The 26,704-nt window shown below is 43.5% G+C and overlaps 1 protein-coding gene across 1 annotated transcript in view; it reads left to right on the top strand.

Moving 5' to 3' along the window:
- Positions 1-26,086, top strand: part of KCNG1 (potassium voltage-gated channel modifier subfamily G member 1) — a 163,545-nt gene extending 137,459 nt beyond the window's left edge. Inside the window, exons 2-3 of the mRNA XM_069750890.1 lie at positions 7,327-8,134; positions 24,416-26,086. Coding sequence (XP_069606991.1) covers positions 7,373-8,134; positions 24,416-25,174 — 1,521 coding nt within the window. The 5' untranslated portion in view covers positions 7,327-7,372 and the 3' untranslated portion in view covers positions 25,175-26,086. The remainder of the gene's footprint in view (positions 1-7,326; positions 8,135-24,415) is intronic.
- Positions 26,087-26,704: the final 618 nt, after the last annotated feature.

Genomic DNA, 26,704 nt, shown 5'->3' with positions numbered 1-26,704 from the left:
GTCTCTTGTGTACCGGGTATACAGCTGCCACTGCTCCATCAGTGGTCTAGTGAGTCCACTATATTTCCCCATGCCCTGTGGGCGTAACATATATTTTTACTCTTCCACCATGTGCACTTTGTTGTTACAGCCCCAATATTTACGCGCCAAACTTATGTACCCCTAACGCATGCGCATACAATAGCACTTGACCGTAAGGTCCTATTCTTTCTACTTGTGATCACCAGCATTTCTCTACTTGTGATCGCCGGCATTGTGCTGCTCACTTGCCCAACTAGTGTACACCGAACGTGTGTGCGCATACAAAAGCACGTGACCGTAACGTCCTATTTCCTTTCCTTTTGCTCAAAGGGTTTATGTGCAAATTCGCATGCACCATGGTGCGGCTTGCAGGTCCTGCCACTCGCTCTACCTATGCGCTGTATCAGAATAACTTGGGTGCACAGGAGTATGTTTGCACAGCGTAAACCAGGAAGTGATCGCTCCCTTTTGTGCACCATTGCAGTTTCTGCTCCCTGATGCCATCTTACCTCTACACACCTGCTTCACAGGTAATTTGATTACTTGGACTATATAAGCTGACAAGCAGCCCCCGCTCTCTGCTCTCCCCTGATGAAGCCATGCTATGTGGCGATACGTGTGAGGTTCTCTTTCCTCCATACACCATGAAGTGACCAGGTGACCTTTATCCAAATATTTATACCAACAGGTCTTATACAGTCTTACTTACCTGTTTCCCTTTGTGTTTCTGTATCCCCTACATCTGGGATACCTCTACATTTGCCTCTATTTTTCCTACCTTCTTACAGGAATTATTTTTTGTATGAGGGGCTCAATGGATTTTGCATTTTTTTGTATGGTCAAGTCCATAGTATATAAACTGTGTTTTATAGACTGACTTTCTACAGTGTGCAATATTTTAGAACACCCAGGTCCACATGTGTGTGTGGTCAGTGATCCCATATATTTAGATCTTAGTAGTGTCCTCAGTTTGTTTCTATTCAAAGAATGTAGATCTGGTGGAGAAAGGTTGAACCTGATAGTCTTGTGTCTTTTTTTCAACCTACCGTATATAATTATGTAACTATTTACAAAGCAAAATTCTATTTGATATACACTAAACAACCAAATTGTGATAGATAATGAAGAAAATTTCCCATAAAACCTTATTGAGCCCAACTGCAGTGAATGGCATCTTCTATTAAGTATAAAACATTCCAACTTTCTAAGACCATTTTCCCTGAAATATACATTTACAGGCCGTCCTCTTTTCAATGTACATTTTAGCTCTTTATCTTGGCACAGGTAACAGAATATTGAGTGAAAACTACTGATCACTTCCAAATCCATTAGGGCTTAGTTTTCTGCTCACCCTGAATTTGCGTAAAAATGTAAAGTAAGATTCCACTTATGTAGTTCTCATATTAATGAACTAAGAAATCCAAGAAGGATTTACAAATTGTAAAGTTTTTTATTTCATATAATATTTGGAAGAATGATAGAAAATGCAATATAGATTGTAACATTGGTTTTAGTTATTATGATACAAAGCAATTATATGGTAATAATATTGTACTATTAAAACTTAAAATCAAACTTTTTCCTGGAGCTCGAGCCCATTCAAGGTCACCTCTGGTGATGTCACTAATGTCTATAGACATTTCACTGCAGTTATCAGAGCAGCCATGTCCACAGTATTAATAATTGTATTATGGACAACATTTTGTGCTGTTGGTAGAGACGTCCCACTCATTATTCTTTCAGGTTTGTGGCTAATGCCCAAAAACTGTTGGCTAACGTGATAATGTAATAAACAGATTTGTCTCCCCAGTAAAATACTGCTGAATAATTTGTGCTCACTCAGTATCTTCTCTCATCCATATCATATGAGTTTCATTACCACTGCTTTTTCATCTAAGGATCCTTCATAAATAATCATGCTTTACGAGTGTCTGTCAATGCCTACACTTCTAAGCAGTCATCTTCATCACTGTAATGCTGTCACATTGCGGTTAATGTGGTTTATGTGCTGTTGGTACTGACTATGGAGCCTTACCTTAGCTTTCTGTAGTGAAATGGATAGGGGGTTTACCTTTTAATTGTCATATGTAAGACAGTATATTTCAAGTGAAGTGCTTGCATGACAAAAGAGCTACAGTGGCTTGGAAAAGTATTCACACCACCCTCTTGCATTTTTTGTATTTTGCTACCTCACAACATGAAATTTCACTGGGTTTTTTTAGGGTTTGCCTTAGTTCATGTAAAGAAAATGCCTGCAACTGTAAACAACAAATAGGACAAAAGAGTCTCCGTTTGCAGCAATTAACGCTGCAAGTCGCTTTGGGTAAGTCTCTATCAGCTTTCCAAATCTGGCCACTGGGATTTTTGCCCATTCCTCCACATCCACCTTCCCAACTACTGGGACCAATTTCCCTGTCCTTTCTGCCAAAAAAACATCTTCACAGCATGATGCCACCACCATGTTTCAGTGTGGGTATTGTGTACTGGGGATGATGAGCTATGTTGGTTTGGTGTCAGACTGAGTTTACCTTGATGGCCAAAAAGTTCAATCTTGGTCTCATCTGATCACAGCACCGTCCTCCATACATTTGGGGAGTCTCCCACACGTCTTTTGGCAAAAAGAAAACGAGTCTTACAATTTTTGTGTGTAAGTAAAGGCTTTTTTCTGGCCACTCTTCCATAAAGGCTACCTCTATGGATTGTACGGCTTAATGTGGTCGTATGGGCAGATACTCCAGTTGTCACGGGTTTACCGCAACAGAGAGGTGCCAGAAGTCTGCAGCGTCAGATTTAATGTACTCCTGCACTGATTTAGAAGCACTTCTCCTTCATATTAAACTGTGCAGGTATCTGTTAGCAGTGCAAGGGTTAAACTGTTCAGTTTAGGGTCTCTGAAGCATTCCGGCTTGGATTATCTCAGCTTACCAGTGTTGGCCACTCCCCTACCCCATATATACTTGCTTCTGGAAATATGGATTGCCAGTGTTAGTCTTGTACTGCCTGGTGTGGAGTGGAAGTGTCAGTTGTTGGTAGAGGCATTTGGATGTTGATTTGTGACTGTTGATAGGTGTTTCGGCTCTGTGCAAATCCTCTTCCTCTCATATTTGGTTTCCCTCCTTTTCTCCACATTGTTCTTCTATGTTGTCTGTGAATGCATAATTGTGTCACTGGTATTTTCATTTATCCCTGTACGTCCTTCCTTGTTAGTCTGGTTTGTGTATATACTTATACTATTACTTCCCACTTCCCTGGGTGGGGGAGGGGGCTATAGAGCTCATTCAAGAGTTCAGCAAGGTACGTGGCCCTGGTCTCTTAACCATCAGACGTAATCCGGGGAGCAGGGATAGCTAGGAAGCCCATAGCGTTAAGTACTGAGGAGGAGCCTTAGGCCCGGGTATTCTGACAACAGAGTTGTGACACCAGTCTCTGCTTGGGAACTTTGCAGCTCTTTAAGGGTTACCTTTGGTCTCTGCGCTGCCGATCTGATTAAGGCCCTCCTTGCCTAGGCTGACAGTTTTGGTGGACAGCCATCTCTTGGCAGGTTTGTTGTGGTACCATATCCTTTCCATTTCATAATGGATTTGATTGTGCTCATTCAAACCCCATATCCAAGGCCTTTCCACTTCCTGCCGCCTTCATATCAAAAATATTTCATGGATCCGTACAGTCCTAAACCAAGAATCTGCAAACACCCTAGTCCATGCCCTCATCATCTCCCGCCTCGACTACTGTAACCTCCTGCTCTGTGGCCTCCCCTCTAACACTCTCGCACCCCTCCAATCTATTCTAAACTCAGCTGCCCGACTAATCCACCTGTCTCCCCGCTATTCCCCGGTCTCTCCCTTCTGTCAATCCCTTCACTGGCTCCCCATTACCCAGAGACTCCAGTACAAAACCCTAACCATGACATACAAAGCCATCCACAACCTGTCTCCTCCATACATCTGTGACCTTGTCTCCCGGTACTTTCCTGCATGCAACCTCCGTTCCTCACAAGATCTCCTTCTCTACTCCCCTCTTATCTCCTCTTCCCACAATCGCATACAAGATTTCTCCCGCTCATCCCCCCTACTCTGGAACTCTCTACCACAACATATCAGACTCTCACCTACCATAGAAACCTTCAAAAAGAACCTGAAGACCTACCTCTTCCGGCAAGCCTACAACCTGCAGTAACCACCAATCGATCAAACCACTGCACGACCAGCTTTACCCTCACCTACTGTATCCTCACCCATCCCTTGTAGATTGTGAGCCTTCACGGGCAGGGTCCTCTCTCCTCCTGTACCAGTTATGACTTGTATTGTTCAAGATTATTGTACTTGTTTTTATTATGTATACCCCTCCTCACATGTAAAGCACCATGGAATAAATGGTGCTATAATAATAATAAATAATAATAATAAATTGAATACTTTACTATCTGCTTAGATCATCCTGCTCTATGACACGCTGTTGGTAAATAGGACTCTATGTACATTGTGACAGTTTACTTTATCAAATGAAACATAATTACAGTACTTTTCTAGTGCTGCTCTAGTCTTCATAACATGGGCTCAGTCACTACAGTTTTCTCTTCAATCACACATCTGTGCCTCCCCCAGGTTACTGAAAAACTTCCACTGGATTTTTTTTAATGTACAGTAGTGTTCAAAATAATAGCAGTGTGTTTGAAAACAAAATCTTTATGCTATTTTTTATTTCTAGCATTGTGAACATTGCACACTGTTTTCTAATTTCAAACTTGAAGAGAAATATATATAATTTTTACCTACTTTACAGAAAATGAAAAAAATGAGCATTGGGTTGTTCCAAAAAAATAGCAGTGTCTGCATTTGTCTTTACAAACTCACTATATTTTGAGGATTTAGCATTCCTGTGAATCACTGACCTAATATTTGCTTGTATACCCGGAGTTTCTTAGAACTGCTTCACATCTATATTGCATAGAGTCAACCAACTTCTGGTACCTGTCACCTGTTATTCCAGCCCAGGATGCTTTGAGTACATGTCACAATTTTTTGGCATTTGTTGGCTTTGCCTCAGAAATGGAATTTTTGATGTCACCCTATAAGTGTTCTATTGGATTAAGGTTGTTGGACTAGAACCAATATTTTGCTTGTTTATTGGCGTGTTTAGAATCGTTATCTTGTTGAAACACCCATTTCAAGGTCATATCCTCTTCAGCGTAAGACAACATGACCTCTTCAAGTAAAAGTATACTTTTTTAGTATATGCAAACTGGTCCATTATCCCTGGTATGCGATAAACAGGTTTGGCACCAAAGCAAGAGAAACATGCCCATATCATGATGCCTGCATCACCATTCTTCACTGTCTTCAGAGTGTACTGTGGCTTGGATGCAGAGTTTGGGAGCCGTCTGATAACTGTCTGCTGCCCTTGGACCCAAAAACAACAATTTTACTTTCATCAGTCCACAAAATGTTTCTACATTTCTCTTTAGGCCAGTTTGGCAAATTGTATACATGTTTCAGTACATGTGTTTTTTTTAACAGTGGGACTTTGTGGGGACATCTTAGATTAGCTTCACACAGGAGTCTTCTAACAGTCAGAGTATTCACAGGTAACCTGAGACTGTCTTTGATCATCCTGGAGCTGATCATTTGCCATTCTGACTATTCTTCCGTCCATTGGAATGGTAGTCTTCCGTTTTCTTCCACGTCTCTATGGTTTGTTTTCCATTTTAAAGCATTGGAGACCATTTTAGCTGAACACTCTATTATTGTCTGCACTTCTTTATACGTTTCACCCTCTCCAATCAACTTTTTAATCAAAGTACATGATTCTTCTGAACAATATCTAGAACGACCCATATTTCTCAGGCTTTCAAGGAGAAATGCATGTAACATGTCCTGGCTTCACCCTTAAATAAGGGCCACCTAATTCAGACCTGTTTCTTCACAGAATGATTGACCTCACTAATTGAACTCCACACTGCTATTATTTTGAACACACCCCTTTTCAATTAATTATTCTAATACACCGACGACTCAAAAACATACAGTTCATGAATGCCGAGTTTGTTGGTTTTCTTAGAATCTACTGCACCAACTGGCAAATTGGTTGACATGTGGTAATATAATTTATACCAAAAACAGTAATTAATCTGGTTAGTCATATTGGACTGATATTATTTTGAACTCTACAGTAAGCTAAGTAACTCATTTAACTGCCGCTGTTTCACTGATTCTGGAATAGGTTTGCTTTTCCTTCTGTTCCACTCCTTTACAAAGTTATGCCCCTTAGTAATAAACATGCAAATTTTTCCCATTTACCAGCTGTGGTTATACCGTAGAACTTCCCTGAGGGAGTTTGCTTTGTCTCCCCTGACACTAGCCTATCAAAATAATGCCGCACCCACAGAAGTCCTGTAGTATTCAGTTCAATTGGTTGAATGGAAAATGTGCACCTTTATTACTAGGAGACATAACTTTAAGACACAAAAGTGCACAGTCAGGTCAAAAATACTCTGTTGTAAAAAAATCAAAGTAATAAGCAAGTGCTAGTCAAAACATGGAAACAACAGGGTATTTAGTTGATACTTTTTTTGCAAAAAAATGTATACTAAGCTGCTCCACCAATCGTCAAGGTATACCCATATAGAGCAGTCCTACCTAATGTATATAATCCCTATCTGATGTATTTAAAAACCTGATCATCTGTATACTACCTGTATAATCAGGGTTCAGAGAGGGAATTTTCATGTGGACATGCTGGATGGAACAGCTTTGATGCAAATGACCCATAAGGAGTGGTGGACTCCCCAGTCTTGTAGAAACAAGAAAACAATTATAGAACCAGAAACACATGGGCTACTTGCACATTGAACAAGTCTGTAGTAACATGTTCACACACCACCAAGAAACTTGAAGACACAAAAGAGCACAGTGAGGTCAAAAATACTCTGTTGTAAAAAAAAAATCACAGTAATAAGCAAGTGCTAGTCAAAACATGGAAAAAACAGGGTATTTAGTTGATACTTTTTTTGCAAAAAAATGTATACTAAGCTGCTCCACCAATCGTCAAGGTATACCCATATAGAGCAGTTAGGAGACATAACTTTGTAACATAGGGGAACAGAAGAAAAACCTATTCCAGAATCAGTGGAACAGCGGTAGTGAGAGAAGGTACTGAGCTTAAATTAAAACAATCCAGTGGAAGCTCCCTTTTAAAGTTTTAAAGAAAATGCAGCCTATTTTATGTTTTCTGTTTTAATATGTAATACATGATTTAATGTATAAATCATGTAATTTAGAATTTTTTTGCTTTTTGTCTCAATTGCAGCTTTCTCGTGGCAAAGAATCCACAGGATGTCCCTGACACGGCCATTATGACTCTTCTTGGAGGAGAGAATTCAGACTATGACTACAGTGCTCTAAGCTGCGCTTCTGACACATCTTTCAACCAAAACTTCTTTACTGAAACAGAGTCCTTAAAAGGGATATTTTACAAGCGGGCCAGGCTCATACAAGCGGGAGAGGACCTCTTTCATAGTGTCCACCCAGAAGATCGCAAGCACCATGCTATTATAAATGTTGGAGGCATCAGGTATGTACTTCCATGGACAACACTGGAAGAGTTCCCACTGACGCGTCTGGGGCAGCTTAAGTTGTGCAGCAACTTTGACGAGATTTTAAGCATTTGCGATGATTATGACGTGACCTGCAATGAGTTTTTCTTTGACCGGAATCCTGGTGCTTTTAGAACTATTTTAACATTCCTGCGTGTTGGAAAATTACGACTCTTGCGTGAAATGTGTGCTCTGTCATTCCAAGAGGAGCTTCTGTATTGGGGCATTGAGGAGGACAGTCTAGAGTGGTGCTGTAAACGAAGGTATATCCAGAAGATGGAAGAGTTTGCAGAGCTTAATCTACAGGAGGACGAGCTCCTTGAGACTGAAAATGGGTCATCAGAATGTGAGGATGAGAGCAAGCTGAATATGTGCATGCGTCATTTGCACAATATGGTGGAAAAACCACAGTCTGGGCTACCTGGAAAAATCTTTGCTTGTCTGTCTGTTTTATTTGTGACTATCACAGCAGTGAATCTCTCTATCAGCACCATGCCAGAGTTAAGGGAAGAAGAGGAAAAAGTAAGGCCATTGTGTATTTGGTAATTCACCAACTAAAGAATGAATGGTGTAGAACTTGACAGAAAAAAATGTTGTGAATATTAAACTGTCTTTAAAGGGGTTGTCAGCTTTGGAACATCTGTTTTTGTTAAAACAATATCTCGATAAGCTGATCACAAGTTGTCTCCCTGCTAGGACCATGACTGATCAGCTGAAATCAATGGGTGAATCAATCAAGTATTCAATTTTGCTGTAGCACCTCCACAGGGCAAATGAAGCATTACACACATCTCCGTGACATTATTGTTTTTTTCTGTGTAATGAATGGACATGCCTGGTTCTCCAGATTGAAACTTTCTTTGTGGAGGTTCTCAGGCTTGGCTAATTGATGGGACTAATTACTTTAACAGGGTATTTAAAAATGAGTTTTGTAAAGTAGACAATCCCTTTAACCTCTAGCCCGCTCTAAGAACTAGACTGCCCCTCTGTGTATAATGGAATGATTATACAAAAATTAATTTTACATGGAAAGCGAGAGACTTGTGATAGCTTATACATCTCAGTTGGAGAAATTCATAACTCCCGTAGCCTTCTCCTCCTCCAGCTGCAAACACAGTCGATTTTATGGCAGTCTGGGGTCCAATAGCCAGATACAGGCTGCCAGAAAATGCAGTTTGCAGTTGTAGCAGGAGGCTGCAGTTTGTTGTCAACAGATCTGCAGTGTCGCAGAGTAATCGTTTTTTCCCTTCCTGCAGTACAGTACAATATATTTACAGACAGTATCTAAAGGGGTTTTATTGGACCTCAAAGAAAATCCCCAGAGTACCTCAAAGGTGTGCTAATTATAAGTGCTTATCTGCAATCTCCTGTTATATTTCCAGCTAAATCCACTTAGCTATCTTAGAAAATATGAGCTTCAGTCATAATTTCTCTGGTTTTGGCATGAGGATGTTATTGGTTTTTTATTAAAGGGGTTGTCCAGGCCTGAGATTAAAGTCTGTGGTCACTGTATGTGACTGCAGACTTCAGAATCCTCATTGTGCACTGTCATGATTCTCATGTACCGTCGCCGAGAGCAGTCAGACATATGACTGCAAGTATACGATTTGCAAACTACCGGCCACATTTCGACTAGATGTGCTCAATATAAGTGTACCGAGTGAGGAGGCACACGTCTAGTCTGCACGTGACAGCATGTATTCAAATCACATACTTGCGGTTACGTGCCTACCTGCTTCCAGCACTGTCACTGGTGCAGTGTGCACGCTATGAAGATTGAAAACTTAGCAGTCACATAGAGTGACCTCAAGCCTGAACAAACCCTGCAATTACTGCTGCATTAAAAAATAAGAGAGACTACAGAAAAATCTCCCCCAAAGTATTTGTGCCTACACCATATGCACGGAGGAGCAATATTATCTGACATGCATATGTATCATAGTACTTTATACAGCCTAATGCCCCAAATCAAGGCTGTAGAGGATTTAATTATAAAAAAACAGTCTTCAGAAATGCAAGAACACAGGTGTTTGTGGCACGTGGTCCACAAAAATTGCTGAGCACAGGTGGTGTAGGACCTAAACATGTATAGAAGATTATGCACTTTATTAGATCCATTCGTTTAGACATGGGATTTGTTCCAATTTTTGTTTAAATCCTCATTCATGTCATTACATGAGGGTAGGGATACATGATTATTACTATATAATCTTCTATACATGTTTAGGACCTATACCACCCGTGCCCGGCACTTTCTGTGGACCACGTGCCACAAACACCTGTGTTCTCGGATTTCTGAAGACTGGTTTTATAATTATATCTAATTGTTACCTGTTTTTTTTTGTACCTTGATGTAATAAACTTTGATATATTTTATATACTTAAGGACTTGAACTCTGTGTCTCTTGCAGGAATTACCATATCCAAGGAGGTAGTACTATATAATACAATGGAAGATGTTAGTACTGTAGTATTGTATCTGTACGTACTTTGTCCATATGGAGAGCAAATACATCCTGAAAAATAATACATTTCTCCATATAGCAAATTCACCAACATACCACACAATCCACTGGCGGACACAGACAGAAGAGGGCCCCTGTGCAAAAACAATATATGGGCCCTTTGCAGTCCACTAACTCATCATAGTGCAAAATTCCAACCATGTTGGAGGTGAAAATGGGCCCCCTTATCTCTTAGTCCCCTGTACAGCTGCACAGGTTGCACCAATGGTATGTCCGCCTGACACAATTCATAACAGCTATGTGTTCTGCAGACTCCTCTCCATTTGTAAGGAACTTATTAACGTACAGACTCAAGGGGAGTTCCTGCAGCATCCCCCCACACTTACTTCCCATTTTCATGTAGCTATCATTTTATTGTTATCACTAATTCATGAGACTTTATGATAAACATATTTTCTTAATACCCATTGGCAGCTCTCATGACCCAAAATAACTGCCTCTTTTATGTCCATGATGCTGTTGGTTCAAGTCACAGGTCCTGCGGTTGCACTTAATATGGCTTCTATGCGGCCAGATGAATTAGCTTTTATGGAGACAGTGAAGAGCATTTATTATTGCATTTGCTAAAAAAATTCTGAGAAAATTGTGAGATTTCATTATTGTAAACGCCTAAGCCAAATTGATCAAGGTTTTATGCCATTTATTACACCATTTTCAGTACCTGTGCCAAAACTTAAAAACGACGAAAAAAGGTAGGGTGGTTAACCTTTTTGGCATGAAGTGCAACATATATAAATGATTTAATTTCTACGTAAAAATTGCAAGAGTTCAATATTCTAAAACAATAGGTAGCACAAATCAAAGCCTGGCTGTGCGATTGCAGACTGGTCAGAGAAAACAGTTTGAACAGCAGGGCTGCCAGCGTCCCGAAATCTCTGGACATTTGGGAAAAATAGGACACTTTTATTCCCCAGCTGTAATAAAAATTTGTTGCATCCATGAATTTTTTTAAGGCCGGAGTCACACTACAGCGAGATACGGCCGAGTCTCGCAGGTTAAAAACAAGCTGTGGCACCGGGACTCCAGAGCGGAACGTGCGGCTCCATGTATTGCTATGCGGCCGCACGCTTCGCTCCGGAGTGGCGATGCCAGAGCTTGGTTTTAATCTGCGAGACTCGGACGTATCTCGCTGTGTGTGATCCCGGCCTAAGACTGAGAAACTCATACAGATTATTATGATTGTAAGGGTGCATTCAGACATCAATACAAATTGGTCCAATATCAGTTTGCAATGCACGGACTGGCCTTGGGTCTCCCTACCAGAGCGTGACTGCTTCATATTTTTTTTCCTGGCCGTGCATTGCGGTCCAATCTCAGACTGATTTGCACGGGCGTCTGAATCCAACTCTTTTTGGTAGAAAGGTCCCCAAAAACATGCTGATATCTAGGAGACAAAATATTCAGTTGTAATCTGCAGGGAAGCTTGGCAGGAAGTGCACAATTTCCCTGTAGCACCTCCACAGGTTAAGTGAAGCATAACAATGTATAGACATGCTGAGTCCTCCAATGTTTCTGCTCTGTCCATTAGATGTGGGTCTCCTTACATGGACATAATACCATTTTTTCAACTACTGGTGAACAACCAGTTTGAAAAATTGTTTGCAGTATCTAATTTTTTGTACAAGTAAGCACAGATTTACTTTTGTGTTAGTTCTGTTTGATATATTCTCTAAACACAGCAGGTAAAGTCCAATATTTTGTTCTATCACTGTGATAACGTAGTGTAGCGTGGCTAAAGGATGTCTAATCGATGGGAGATATGTGTCTTATAGATGGCTTGTTGCTGTGATGTAACCATGGCTACCTATATGTGTTTCAGGACCTGTGGTGATGTCACAACCACATGTCTGGTCATGTGATGGGTTCTGGGTGTGGTTAGACATATAAAAGAAAGCCTAATGCTTAACACAGGTAGGTATGTGTGGAGGTGAAACCCTCCTGAGTGTGTTACGGCTTCAGGACTGAGCCGGATGAACTGGACACTTGTTTTTCTTTACCTGAACCAAAGGCTATTTGTTTTCTGTTGTTTGCCACATGGTTTATGAAGCAATAAACCCAGTGAACTTTAAAGGAACACGTCTCCTGAGTGTCAGCCGTCGCAGCTGAGTGAGTGAAATCCCTACAATTGGTGGTAGACGTGCGAGCAGCGTTCCCAGCGGAGACGTGAGTTTATTTTGAATGTCCTGGGTCAAGGCTGTTGCAAGCCAGCAAGCATTGCCGGAGAAAATGGAGGACCTGCTGAAACAATTGGTCCAGATGCAGTCACAGCAGGAGAAAAGGCAGCAAGAGACCAACAGGCTGTTGATGCAGCAGATACAACAGAGCCAGCAGGAGCAACAGCAGCAGATGCAACAAAGCCAGCAGGAGCAACGGCAGCAGTTACAACAGAGCCAGCAGCAGATGCAGCAGAGCCAGCAGGAGCAACGGCAGCAGATGCAGCAGAGCCAGCAGGAGCATCAGCAGCAGATGCAGCTTCTGGCAACCGCCATCCAGGGCAAGGCGAACGCCCCAACCCCAGGTTTGGCTGATGACACCCACGTCCGGAAAACGGTAAGACGCGCATTGCAGAAAATGACTCCCGGGGATGATGTTAAGGCCTTCCTGACGGTGTTTGAGAGGGTCGCTGAGAGGGAAAAACTTCCGCCAGAGCAGTGGGCAGAGGTACTTGCGCCATACCTGACGGGAGAACCCCAGAAGGCGTACTATGATTTGACCTTGCAGGATGCCAAAGAGTATCACAAATTGAAAGCCGAGATTCTCGCACGTTTGGGGGTGACACTGACTGTCAGGGCACAGCGAGTTCACTCCTGGGGCTATCACCGGGACAAACCACCTCGTTCCCAAATGTTTGATCTGTTGCACCTGGTCCAGAAATGGCTGCAGCCAGAGTCCTCTGCGCCTGCACAGATGGTAGAACGGGTGATGATGGATCGGTTTGTCCATTCCCTCCCGAGGCCTATACAGTCTTGGGTTGCCCAGGGTGATCCCCAGAATGCTAACGAGCTGATCGGACTGGTTGAGAGGTACCAAGGGTTGGAAGGCTCCTTCGGGAGGCAGCCCATGCCGTACTGGGGATCCCAGAAGGCAGCTGAGTCCCAAAAAGGGGTGGTGCGTCCAAGGTCACAAAGGGCGGGGGAGGTGGTGCCCAAGGTCCCCACGGGTGATATTATTTGTTGGAGGTGCCACAAGCCAGGACATATAGCTGCCCATTGTTCCCAAACCACTGAGCAGATGGACTGCAGCATGGGACGCCGTTGTTCATACTATGCGTATCCAGCTTGCAGTGTGAACTCTCCGCCCAACGAGGGACCTCAAGCATGTCCCGTGAAGGTGAACGGTCAAGCAGTAACGGCACTGTTAGACTCGGGGAGCCTAGTGACCCTGGTGAGGGCCACTTTTCCTCTCCACCTGCTCCCGGGAAAGAAGGTCGGAGTGCGGTGCATACATGGTGATGCAAAGGACTACCCTGTGGCCAGTGTGAACATTGAAACGACATGTGGCACGGAGTCCCACATAGTCGGCGTCGTTCAGGACTTGTTGCATCCTATAATTATTGGCCGGGATTTCTGTTTGTTTTGGAATTTGTGGGGGAAAGGTTCTGAGCTCCCTAGCAAGAGTAGGGAACCAGTGAACCCGGGAAGGGTGGTGCCACACCCAGAGTCAGACAGATTTCCTTTTTGTGTCCTGGCTGGAGATGAGGAGGAAGTGTCCCCTGCATCTGACATTCTGGAGTTGGAGGTATCCGGTGAAAATTTTGGGAATGCCCAACATAGGGACCCCACTCTGAGGGAAGCCTTTAATAATGTCACAGTTATTGACGGGGTGGTACAGGAGCCGGGGGCAGACACAAGATTTCCCCATTTTCTAATGAGCAGGGAGTTGTTGTACCGGGTCACGAAAATAAGGGAGGAGTTGGTAGAGCAGTTGGTAGTGCCGGGTCCATATAGACGGAAGGTGTTGGACATGGCCCATTCACACATCTTGGGTGGACACCTAGGGGTGGAAAAAACGCAGGAACGGGTTGTGCAGAGGTTCTATTGGCCTGGGTGCCACCGGGAAATAGTGAACTATTGCAGGTCCTGCCCTACATGTCAGCTAACTGCTCCCACTCCTCATTTCCGGAACCCCCTTGTGCCACTGCCCATTATTGAGGTGCCATTCGAGAGAATTGCCATGGACTTGGTCGGTCCCTTAGTTAAATCAGCCCGGGGCCATCAGTATATATTAGTCATCCTGGACTACGCCACACGCTATCCTGAGGCAATTCCCTTGAGAAATTCTTCTTCAAAGAGTATAGCTCGCGAGTTGGTCCATGTCTTTTCCCGGACAGGTCTGCCGAAGGAGATCCTGACTGACCAGGGGACACCTTTCATGAGCAAGGTGATGAGGGAACTATGCAAAGCCCTGAAAATCTCCCAGTTGAGGACCTCGGTGTACCATCCCCAGTCAGATGGCCTTGTTGAGAGATTTAACAAGACACTGAAGAGCATGCTGAGAAAAGCTATAGAGAAAGACGGTAGAGACTGGGATTGTCTCTTACCCTATTTGATGTTTTCCATTCGTGAAGTTCCACAGGCCTCCACAGGTTTCTCACCGTTTGAGCTTCTGTATGGCCGACATCCACGAGGACTCCTGGATATAGCCAAGGAAACCTGGGAAGCCGAAGTCACGCCCCACAGAAGCCTCATTGAGCATGTGGCCCTGATGCAGCAGAGGATTGCAAAAGGTGATGCCTATCGTGAAAGAACACCTTCTCCAAGCACAAGAAGCTCAGGCCAGGGTCTACAACCGGTCTGCAAGAGTGAGGCAATTCAATCCGGGAGACCGAGTTCTTGTGTTAGTTCCGACAGTGGAAAGCAAGTTCTTGGCCAAATGGCAAGGGCCATATGAGGTTGTCGAGAAACTTGGTGAAGTAAACTATAAAATTCACCAACCAGGAAGACGGAAACCATTCCAAGTATACCATGTCAACCTTATCAAGCCGTGGCAAGATAGAGAGCCGACAGTAACTCCATCGTTGTTAAGCAACCCAGAAGATGAGGTTGGAGCGGTTACTATAGCGGAGACGCTATCGGAGTCCCAGAAACAGCAATGCCGGGAGTTACTCCAGAAAAACAGGGACCTGTTTTCCGAGTTGCCTGGGTACACGAAGGTCATAGAGCATGAGGTCCTGACAGAGCCCCATGTGCGCGTGAACGTGAAGCCCTATAGAATTCCTGAGGCCCGTCGAGAAATAGTCTCCAAGGAAGTGGAGCGTATGTTGAAGCTTGGAGTCATTGAGGAATCCAAGAGCGGTTGGTCGAGCCCAATTGTCCTGGTCCCAAAACCTGATGGGGAGTGGAGATTTTGCAACGACTATAGGAAGTTGAATGAGGTCTCCAAGTTCGACGCATATCCCATGCCCCGAGTTGATGAGCTCATCGAAAGGCTTGGGCCCGCCAGGTACATAACCACCTTGGATTTGACGAAGGGGTATTGGCAGATCCCCATGGCACAGGAAGCCAAGGAGAAGACGGCGTTTTCTACACCAGATGGATGCTTCCAGTATGTCCGGATGCCATTTGGCCTACAGGGAGCTCCGGCCACCTTCCAAAGGGCTATGGATAGAGTCCTTGCACCCCACAAGGCATACGCTGCTGCGTACCTAGATGATATCGTCATCTTTAGCCCGGACTGGGAGAGTCATCTGGAGAAAGTCCAAGCGGTGTTTGATGCTATAAGAGAGGCCGGATTTACAATAAACCCGAAGAAGTGTGCATTGGGTAAAGAAGAAGCTAAGTACCTTGGATACATAGTGGGTCATGGAGAAATAAAACCCCAAATCAGTAAAGTGGAGGCAATTCAAACATGGCCAAAACCAGTTTCCAAGAAGCAAGTTAAAGCCTTCCTGGGAATCGTGGGATATTACAGGAGGTTCATCCCAAACTTCGCCACAATGGCGGCGCCTCTGACTGACCTGCTAAAAGGGACAAAATCAGTAATGGTTAAGTGGTCCGAAGAAACAGATTCAGCCTTCCAAGAAATGAAAGAGGCTTTATGTAAGCAACCCGTTCTGATGGCCCCAAACTTCAAGAAAGAGTTTATTCTTCAGACAGATGCCTCAGATGTTGGGGTGGGAGCAGTCCTTTCCCAAGAACTACATGGAGAGGAGCATCCTGTTCTCTATCTGAGTAGGAAGCTGTCCTCGTCTGAAAAGAACTACTCAGTCGTTGAAAAGGAGTGCTTGGCCATAAAATGGGCAGTCGACACATTACAGTACTATTTGCTGGGACGTAAATTTAGACTGATATCCGACCATGCCCCACTTAGGTGGATGAGGGAAACGAAGGGTAGAAATGCTAGGGTCACCCGTTGGTTCTTAGCCCTGCAGGACTTCTGTTTCCATGTGGAACATAGGGCCGGAAAGCTGCACGGTAATGCTGATGCCCTGTCAAGAATCCCTTGTCTAGTGGGAGAAAGTGCCAAGCCCCACGGCTTTAGGCAGAGGGGGGAGGTATGTAGCGTGGCTAAAGGATGTCTAATCGATGGGAGATATGTGTCTTATAGATGGCTTGTTGCTGTGATGTAACCATGGCTACCTATATGTGTTTCAGGACCTGTGGTGATGTCACAACCACATGTCTGGTCATGTGATGGGTTCTGGGTGTGGTTAGACATATAAAAGAAAGCCTAATGCTTAACACAGGTAGGTATGTGTGGAGGTGAAACCCTCCTGAGTGTGTTACGGCTTCAGGACTGAGCCGGATGAACTGGACACTTGTTTTTCTTTACCTGAACCAAAGGCTATTTGTTTTCTGTTGTTTGCCACATGGTTTATGAAGCAATAAACCCAGTGAACTTTAAAGGAACACGTCTCCTGAGTGTCAGCCGTCGCAGCTGAGTGAGTGAAATCCCTACAGTAGTAATAGAAAGACACAACCATCTATGATGCCAGAGAGTGATTACAGAATTTGGCAACGGTAATTGGTTTCAGCGTGGCTGTAATGAGTGGATCTCACTCCATCCAGGCTTAATTGCTGTCTGCCATTGGTAACATTGCTTTCATCCTGATTATTAATTACAACCCACAAGTTAAAAAAGGAAAATCATGAGTTCTACAGCAAAATAAGTTATTTATGGTAGGGTTAAAAAATTAGCTATGCTTCTTGTGAATTCCACTGACACAATGTAACACTTTCTGGTCTCTTTATTTATTTATGTGATATACCGTATATATTCGAGTATAAGCCGACCCCACAAAAAACTGGGAAAACTTATTGACTCGAGTATAAGCCTAGGGTGGAAAATGCAGCAGCTACCGGTGAATTTCAAAAATAAAAATAGATGCTCCATACCGTTCATTATGGCCCCATAGCTGTGCCATATAGTGCTCTGCACCGTTCATTATGGCCCCATAACTGTGCAATATAGTGCTCTGCACCATTCATTATTGCCCCACAGATGTACCATAGAAAGCTGTGCCATATAGTGCTCTGCACCGTTCATTATTGCCCCATAGCTGTGCCATATAGTGCTCTGCATCGTTCATTATTGCCCCATAGCTGTGCCATATAGTGCTCTGCACCGTTCATTATTGCCCCATAGCTGTGCCATATAGTGCTCTGCACCGCTCATTATTGCCCCATAGCTGTGCCATATAGTGCTCTGCACCGTTCCTTATTGTCCCACAGCTGTGCCATATAGTGCTCTGCACCGATCCTTATTGTCCCATAGCTGTGCCATATAGTGCTCTGCACCGTTCATTATTGCCCCATAGCTGTGCCATATAGTGCTCTGCACCGTTTATTATTGCCCCATAGCTGTGCCATATAGTGCTCTGCACCGTTCATTATTGCCCCATAGCTGTGCCATATAGTGCTCTGCACCGTTCATTATTGTCCCATAGATGTACCATAGAAAGCTGTGCCATTGCTGCTGCAATAAAAAAAAAATGCCATACTCACCTCTCTTGCTTGCAGCTCCTCGGGGTCCCGTCCCGGCGTCTCTTCGCACTGACTGATCAGGCAGAGGGCAGCGCGCACACTATATGCGTCATCGCGCCCTCTGACCTGAACAGTCAGAGCAAGAGGACGGGAAGACAGAGCGGCGCCCGGCGGGTGGAACGTGGACAGGTAAATATGACATACTTACCTGCTCCCGGCGTCCCGCTCCTTCTCCCGGACAGCTGGTCTCCGGGTGCCGCAGCCTCTTCCTCTATCAGCGGTCACCATTACCGCTCAGAGCAATGAATATGCGGCTCCACCCCTAAGGGAGTGGAGTCCATATTCATTTCTCTAATGAGCGGTCCCACGTGACCGCTGAACAGGGGAAGAGCTGCGGCACCCGGAGACCGTGGGACTGCAGGGACAGCGCCAGGAGCCCCGGAAGCAGGTAAGTATGCCTCAGCGCCCCCTCACCCGCCGACCGTGACTCGAGTATAAGCTGAGAGGGGCACTTTCAGCCCAAAAATTTGGGCTGAAAATCTCGGCTTATACTCGAGTATATACGGTACTTCAAAATGAAAAATAATAATAATTAAAAAAAAAATCAAATCACATTTTAACATATTTGAAAAAAATGACCAAGTACGGTAACCATAATCCCTTGCAGAGACCGAGCAGCCGAACCCTGGAAATAACATTGTTGCCTGCGCTAATGAAAGAGGCAGAGCTCTGACAACCTCTCAGGCATTTACTGTACTGTTATTGTGGTAGATAGACTGCAGGACAGATGGTCTCATAAATACTTGATCACAATTTCAACAAGCAAGCTAAGTGCTGGGGGTAATAATGCATTTATATTTAGCATGTTTGTAGTTAAAGAAATACCTTTTCTATATAAAAAATTGTCATACATTCTCTACCAACAAAGCTCATCTACACACGTGGTCAAAATTGTTGGTACCCCTCGTTTAATGACAGAAAAGCCCACAATGGTCACAGAAATAACTTGAATCTGGCAAAAGTAATAATAAATAAAAAATCTATGAAACAAATAAACATCAGACATTGCTTTTCAACCATGCTTCCACAGAATTAAAAAAAAATAAATGCACCAATGTTTTATCAAATAGCACTCGGCCCAATTATACTATGGGGCAGTGCCAACTAGAACTTTTTTTCTCATGCCGAACAATCACAGCATGCTGCGAGTGCATCTGATAATCAGATGACATGCACCCTTACAAGTCTAAGGGTGCATTTGAAACATCAGAATGCATTCGGATGTCATCCGAGAGCAGTCCAATGTACTCTCACAGAGTACAATGCACCATGCAAGAGAATCAGATTACTCTAAGGTGACACTCGGATCAAACTCTGACAGATTTTTGACCCGAGTAACCTTGGCAAAGTTGGCCCGATTCTCTCACATGAGCGAGTCCTAATACTTTTACAAATGACTATCTAGTCTTTCCATAACTTTAGGCTAAGATTCCGTTTACTGTGCTAGACCTTTTAGTAAGTAAGGCTAATCTCACACTAGCGTCGGTACAGGGCCGTAGCCATGCGTCGGCCCGACATACCGACGCAAACTGCGAAAAAAATGAACAACGGGGGCAGCGGATGCAGTTTTACAACGCATCCGCTGCCCCATTGTAAGGTTCGGGGAGAAGGGGGCGGAGTTCTGGCGGCGCATGCGCTGTCGGAAATGGCGGACTCGACGCACAAAAAAACGTTACATGTAACTTTTTTTGTGCCGACGGTGTGCCAAATCACGACGCATCCGTCGCACGACGGATGCGGCGTGTGGCGATACGTCGCAATGCGTCGCTAATGAAAGTCTATGGAGAAAAAAACGACGCATTGCGATGTACGTCAAAAAACGCTAGTGTGAAAGTAGCCCAAGGGCTCGTGCACATGTTATGTCCGAGTGCAGTCCAACAAAACATCGGATCATACTCAGACCAATGTTATTCTATGGGGCTGTGCACATGTCCAAGTTTTTCCAAAGAGACTGATCGAGGAAAAAAATTGCTGCAAGCTTGAGTTTAATCTGATATTTAGATTGCACCCGGCCATGCAATCAATAAGTGTGTGGGAAACATCGGACTGCACTCGGATGACATCTGAGTAGAGTAGAATTTCCTTTTCCTCACAGAATGGAGTAGATGGGGAAATTTTTTACTCCATCTTCTCATCAAAAAAATCAGACCGCACTATGATCACACTCTGATCAAATTCTGATCAGAGTGTGATTTGCATAATCATCCCAATTCTCTCGGATGAGAGAATACACAATCTTCTGTACCTAGCCTATGGGGCAGACTGGCTTGACATTGACATATCAGTAAGGGTATGTTTTCACGTGCAGGAAACGCTGCGTGTCTGACGCTGCATAGAGCCGCAGCGTCAGACACGCAGCGTCCAGATGTTACAGCATAGTGGAGGGGATTGAATTAAATCCCATCTCCACTATGCGTGGTAACACGCACGCGGCGGCCCTGCGACTCCGGACATGCTGCGCGTCTTTTCAGATCGCAGCATGCCCGTATATCTTGCGGCGACGCTGCGTCGCCGCAAGGTATAACACAGGGCCCTATGCGATGGGTGCGATGATGCCGGATGTGTGCTATGAACACATCCGGCATCATCGCGTTCCAGAAGGGGGCGGGGCTTACCGCAGAGCGGCAAAGCCGCTCCGACGATACCGCCGGTCATCCTGAAAGTGGACACATACCCTTACTGTCTTGCATTTGGCTGATCAATCATATATTTCTACTTGCAGGCTCTACTTTTTGAGGTTACTCCTAATTCTGACTTAAAAGGGTCTTCCAGTTCCCGCAGCTGGTTTGTTTTAAAACACAAGCTGTACCTTATCCACCTTCCCCAGGTCCAGTGCTGAGTCTTTGCTGCTCTACCCAGTGTTTGTATCATTGATTGCAGCTCTGATCATCTTATGTCATCAACTGTTGGGAGCAGCTGTGGAAACTCAGTGCTGGACCCAAGGAGGGGAAGTAAGGCTCATTTGTTTTTATTTTTTTAAGCCAACTGCAGCTGGGAGACAGAGATTGCTCCAAAGCTTTTTAACACAACATTCCCCTGATAAGTATTTGGTGAGTTTTTGATGTTGCAGATTTATGCAGCATTTCTGCACCTATTAGATAAATTAAGGTACCGTCACACTAAACGACGCTGCAGTACCATCACACTAAACAACGATGTCGATCGCTGCAGCGTCGCTGTTTGGTCGCTGGAGAGCTGTCACACAGACAGCTCTCCAGTGACCAACGATCCTGAAATCCCCGGGTAACCAGGGTAAACATCGGGTTACTAAGCGCAGGGCCGCGCTTAGTAACCCGATTTTTACCCTGGTTACCGTTGTAAATGTAAAAAAACAAACACTACATACTTACATTCCTGGTGTCTGGTCACGTCCCTCGCCTTCAGCTTCCCGCACTGACTGAGCGCCGGCCGTAAAGTACATCGGTGACGTCACCGCTGTGCTGTGCTTTGATTGCCTTGATGCACAAGATTGCCTTGTGCAGGCGTGTACTATGAAGGACAGAGAATGAACTTCAATCCAATATTGCAGCCAGCATGCAGCCAGCGGGTTAGGAAAGGGTGAATCAAACACTCGAAAACTCCGCCCATATGACCCAAAACCAGTCCCGCCAAATTCAGGTGACAGAGTCCCTTTAAGTCACCCAAAAGCAGTGTGAAAGACTGATGGAAAGCATGTCAAGACGCATGAAAGCTGTGATTACAAATCATGGTTAGTCCACAAAATATTGATTTCTGAACTCTTCCTGAGTTAAAATATTAGTATTGTTGATTATGAACTTGTTTTCTTTGCATTAGTTGAGGTCTGAAAGCACTTTTTTTTATTTTTGACCATTTCTCCTTTTCAGAAAAAAAAATACAAAATTTATTGCTTGGAAATTCGGTAGTTTATAGAATAAATGAACAATTTACATTTTACTCAAAACTTTACCTATAAAAAGAAAAATCAGACAAACAATTTGCAGTGGTCTCTTAATTTTTGCCAGAACTGTATATTCATTTTCTATAAGGCCTGTTTAAAAAAATGTCTTAAAAGCCACCATGGCTGTTAACAGTGCCTTTGAACATTGGAGATAAGTAACTGTGTGCATTGGTCATTGCCTTTGTCATTAAAGGGGCCTAAAGGTACCTTCACACTGAGCGACTTAACAACAATATCGCTAGCGATCCGTGACGTTGCAGCGTCCTGGATAGCGATAGCGTTGTGTTTGACACGCAGCAGCGATCTGGATCCTGCTGTGACATCGTTGGTCGGAGCAGAAAGGCCAGAACTTTATTTCGTCGCTGGATCTCCCACAGACATCGCTGAATCGGCGTGTGTGACGCCGATTCAGCGATGTCTTCACTGGTAACCAGGGTAAACATCAGGTTACTAAGCGCAGGGCCGCACTTAGTAACCCGATATTTACCCTGGTTACCAGTGTAACTGTAAAAAACAAACAAACACTACATACTTACATTCCGGTGTCTGTCGCGTCCCTCGGCATTCTGCTTCCCTGCACTGTCAGCGCCAGCCGGCCGTAAAGCAGATTACAGCGGTGACGTCACCGCTCTGCTTTACGGCTGGCGCTTAGACAGTGCAGGGAAGCAGAACTCCAGGGGACGCGACAGACACTGGAATGTAAGTATGTAGTGTTTTTTTTTTTTTTACATTTACACTGGTAACCAGGGTAAACATCGGGTTACTAAGCGTGACCCTGCGCTTAGTAACCCGATGTTTACCCTGGTTACCCGAGGACTTCGCATAGTTGGTCGCTGGAGAGCTGTCTGTGTGACAGCTCTCCAGTGACCACACAGTGACGCTGCAGCGATCGGCATCGTTGTCTAGATCGCTGCAGCGTCGCTAAATGTGACGGTACCTTTAGAGTACAGGTCAGCAATCACTTTATATGACTGTAGACTTGGGAATCTTCATAGCGGGTGCACTACGCGCTGTCAGGGTTCTCCCCTTTAAATATTTCCACATCTGATTTGGGCCATGTAAATGAATATCTTTGTATTGAGAAAAAGAAAAACTGTTATAATGTACAATGTTGATCCAGTTTATTGACAGTTGGAATCAGGTAAAATTTGCTCTCAGAGGATATTCGTTCATGTACAGCATGTTGTACTCCTACCCCATCCCTTCATTCAGTATGCTCTACAATCCCTTGGTTGAACTTGATGGACGTTTGTCTTTTATCAACAATTCTTATAGGTTTTAAAGAGGCAATTGTAAGCCAAGAGTGTCCCTTTTTGATAAGTTAGACAAGTCTACACAGCTGTATTTTAATATACAATCATTTTGCCCTACAGAAAAAAAGACGCAAAAACCTGAAATATTCATAAGTATATATAATTACACTAACCTTTCTTCATAACAAGCCGCTTTAGATGATATGGGCAGTGATTTTCCCTGATGCTCTCTGCCTTTAGTATGAAGAATGCAATCAATGAGTAGCCTTCAAAGGTTGAACGCATCGAACAAGTCATAAAAAAGTGATGTGAACATTAATCAAATTTAGTCACGTTGCCATTCACTGACCTCTGTAGCCTCAGGTCTAATGTCAATGTACAGAAATGAATTACACTGATCACACAGTGAGTAGGATAAAATAATCTCATGTTCCTGTCATGTGTCTCCAATCAGTGTATGATCACTGGGGTAAAAAATGTATAAAATCTCAAAATTTCAGTTTTTTTTTCCATCACTTGGGAAGATATCCTACATCCACTTGAAATTTAGTCCCAGACATGACAGCAGCTTGTCAGCACATTAATTGTATCCATCTTATCTATGAGTCACTCATACATTTGAAACATCTGGACAAGACACATGTAATTATAACATGTGCTAAAAATGGTTGACTGATGTATCCCCAATGGATCTGGTAAAATAAGGTGTCACTGTAGGTGAGGGCAACCAAATTTTGGTCCAGAAAGCTAATATATTGAAACATGCTTGTGGTTTGTCATGATGTAGTGTGTCACTTCAAAACACGTTGACAAACCGCATTTCCACAGATCTTGTCTCCTGCTTATCATTGGGTCACCGGCAGCTCAGATTTTAATCCACTTTTCTCCATCTTCACCAAGGGTTGACATTGACTTTCAGAATTGCAACTTACAATTAGTGGTGCTAGAGTTCAAGTCCTCTTCCTCTCTGAAAAGACAGTTTGCATAGTAGTTTAGTGAAATACTACAAGCCCCTAGGTGATAACTGGATGGTGAATGGTCTAGCCGTATATTCATTTATTTATGTTGAGTAATTACTGCATGACTTCTTTTCCTGCTTTTTGACTGTTTCCTCTTTTCTACAGGGTGAATGTTCCAGCATGTGCTATAACATCTTCATAGTGGAGTCGGTCTGTGTGGGCTGGTTCTCTCTCGAGTTTGTCTTGAGATTCATTCAAGCTCCCAGCAAGTTTGCATTTTTGAGGAGGCCTCTGAACCTCATAGATATTGTGGCCATACTACCTTACTATATCACGCTGGTCGTGGACCACACGTCTGTGGACCAGAAGAAGCCAGGATCAGGAAACACATATCTGGATAAAGTAGGCCTTGTACTGCGCATACTCCGTGCCTTGAGGATTCTATATGTAATGCGCCTTGCTAGGCACTCATTAGGTCTTCAGACATTGGGCCTTACTGCCAGAAGATGCACTCGTGAATTTGGTCTGTTGCTGCTTTTCCTCTGTGTAGCCATCGCCCTTTTTGCCCCTTTGTTGTACTTGATTGAGAACGAAATGGCAGACTCTCAGGAGTTCACTAGTATCCCTGCTTGTTATTGGTGGGCAGTAATCACCATGACCACAGTTGGCTATGGTGATATGGTGCCCAGGAGCATACCGGGCCAGGTGGTAGCTCTCAGTAGCATCCTGAGTGGGATTTTGCTGATGGCCTTTCCGGTGACTTCTATCTTCCACACCTTCTCCCGATCATATTTGGAGCTGAAACAGGAACAGGAGAGAATGATTTGCCGAAGGGCACAGCTGCTGAGTAAGAGTCAGCTTGGCAACATGTCACATGGAAGTGACATTGTATCCGAAAGCATGTCATCTGAAGCAAAGGACTAGTTACGAGACAAAATTGCTACAGAAGCTACAGCTGGAGTAATGGCTTCTTAAGGCTGATTGCAACTGCTAAGTAGGAGCTTTAGAAATCGGAAAACTGATGGGGCACTTCTGCGTCCAATAACAATACTGGTATCACCAAGCACAACTTGCTTAAATGGTCAATAAAAAAGAAATGTGTGTCTCCGAGGCAATTCCTACTAACTTGAAATAAAGATCCCTAATTTTTTGAGATTTGAATAATAATTTAGTATAATTCAATATAATCCAAATATACTGAAGGTCAAATGGTATTGTGTATATTTAACGCAATGTTACAGTTTATACCTGGATTAAATTTGCATAAAAAGTAGTGTCACTTTATAAGTCAATTCCATTAAATCTCCTGTACTGATCCTAAATCACAATTGGATTTACAGCTCCATAGCTTCAGAGCTGAAATCTCCCCTATTCAACAGTATAATACTCGCTCTTGTAAAGAAGTTGCTTTAAAAAAGCAGGTTTTGCTGCGTTTTTATTGTCTCTTGTGAATGCTTATAATGTTTAGTGCCCCCCCAAAAATATGATGCAACCTCCTTTGGTTTTTGCACCAAAAACACAGCGAAACCTGATACCTGCGTCTTTGCACTTACTCATTGCTTTCTGAAAAAACGCTGCAAAATCGCTGAAAAAAATTCTGAAAGAAGTGACGTGACGCAGTTTTCAAAAACACAGCAGTTTTCCAATTCAGTCAGGAAAAAAAACAACATGTGTACATCAGATTTCTGAAATCTCCTGGCTTTTGATGGTACTGTAAAACATAGCTTAAAATTTGCATTAAAAAATTCAGCAAAAACGCAATGTGTGAACATAGCCTAACCCAGGATCAGTACAGGATAAGCAATATACAGGTGCTTCTCACAAAATTAGAATATCATCAAAAAGTTAATTTATTTCAGTTTTTCAATACAAAAAGTGAAACTCATATTATATAGAGTCATTACAAACAGAGTGATCTATTTCAAGTGTTTATTTCTGTTAATGTTGATGAAAACCCAAAAGTCATTATCCCAGTAAATTAGAATACTTTATAACACCAGCTTGAAAAATGATTTTAAAATCCGAAATGTTGGCCTACTGAAATGTATGTTCAGTAAATGTACTCAATACTTGGTTGGGGCTCCTTTTGCATCAATTACTGCATCAATGCGGCATGGCAAGGAGGTGATCAGCCTCTGGCTCTGCTGAGGTGTTATGGAAGCCCAGGTTGTTTTGATAGCAACCTTCAGCTCATCTGCATTGTTGGGTCTGGTGTCTCTCATCTTCCTATTGATAATACCCTAAATATTCTCTATGGGGTTAAGGTCAGGCGAGTTTGCTGGGCAATCAAGCACATTGATACTGTTGTTTATAAACCAGATATTTGTATCTTTGGTAGTGTGGACAGGTGCCAAGTCCAGCTGGAGAATTAAATTTCCATCTTGAAAAAGCTTTTTCGCAGAGGAAAGTGAGAAGTGCTGTAAAATTTCCTGGTAGACAACTCCTCTGACTTTG

Source organism: Ranitomeya imitator, chromosome 2, assembly GCF_032444005.1.
Source record: "Ranitomeya imitator isolate aRanImi1 chromosome 2, aRanImi1.pri, whole genome shotgun sequence".
Lineage (NCBI taxonomy): Eukaryota > Metazoa > Chordata > Amphibia > Anura > Dendrobatidae > Ranitomeya > Ranitomeya imitator.
Note: the sequence above shows the minus strand (reverse complement) of the source record. Positions and strands in the feature narration are given on the sequence as shown.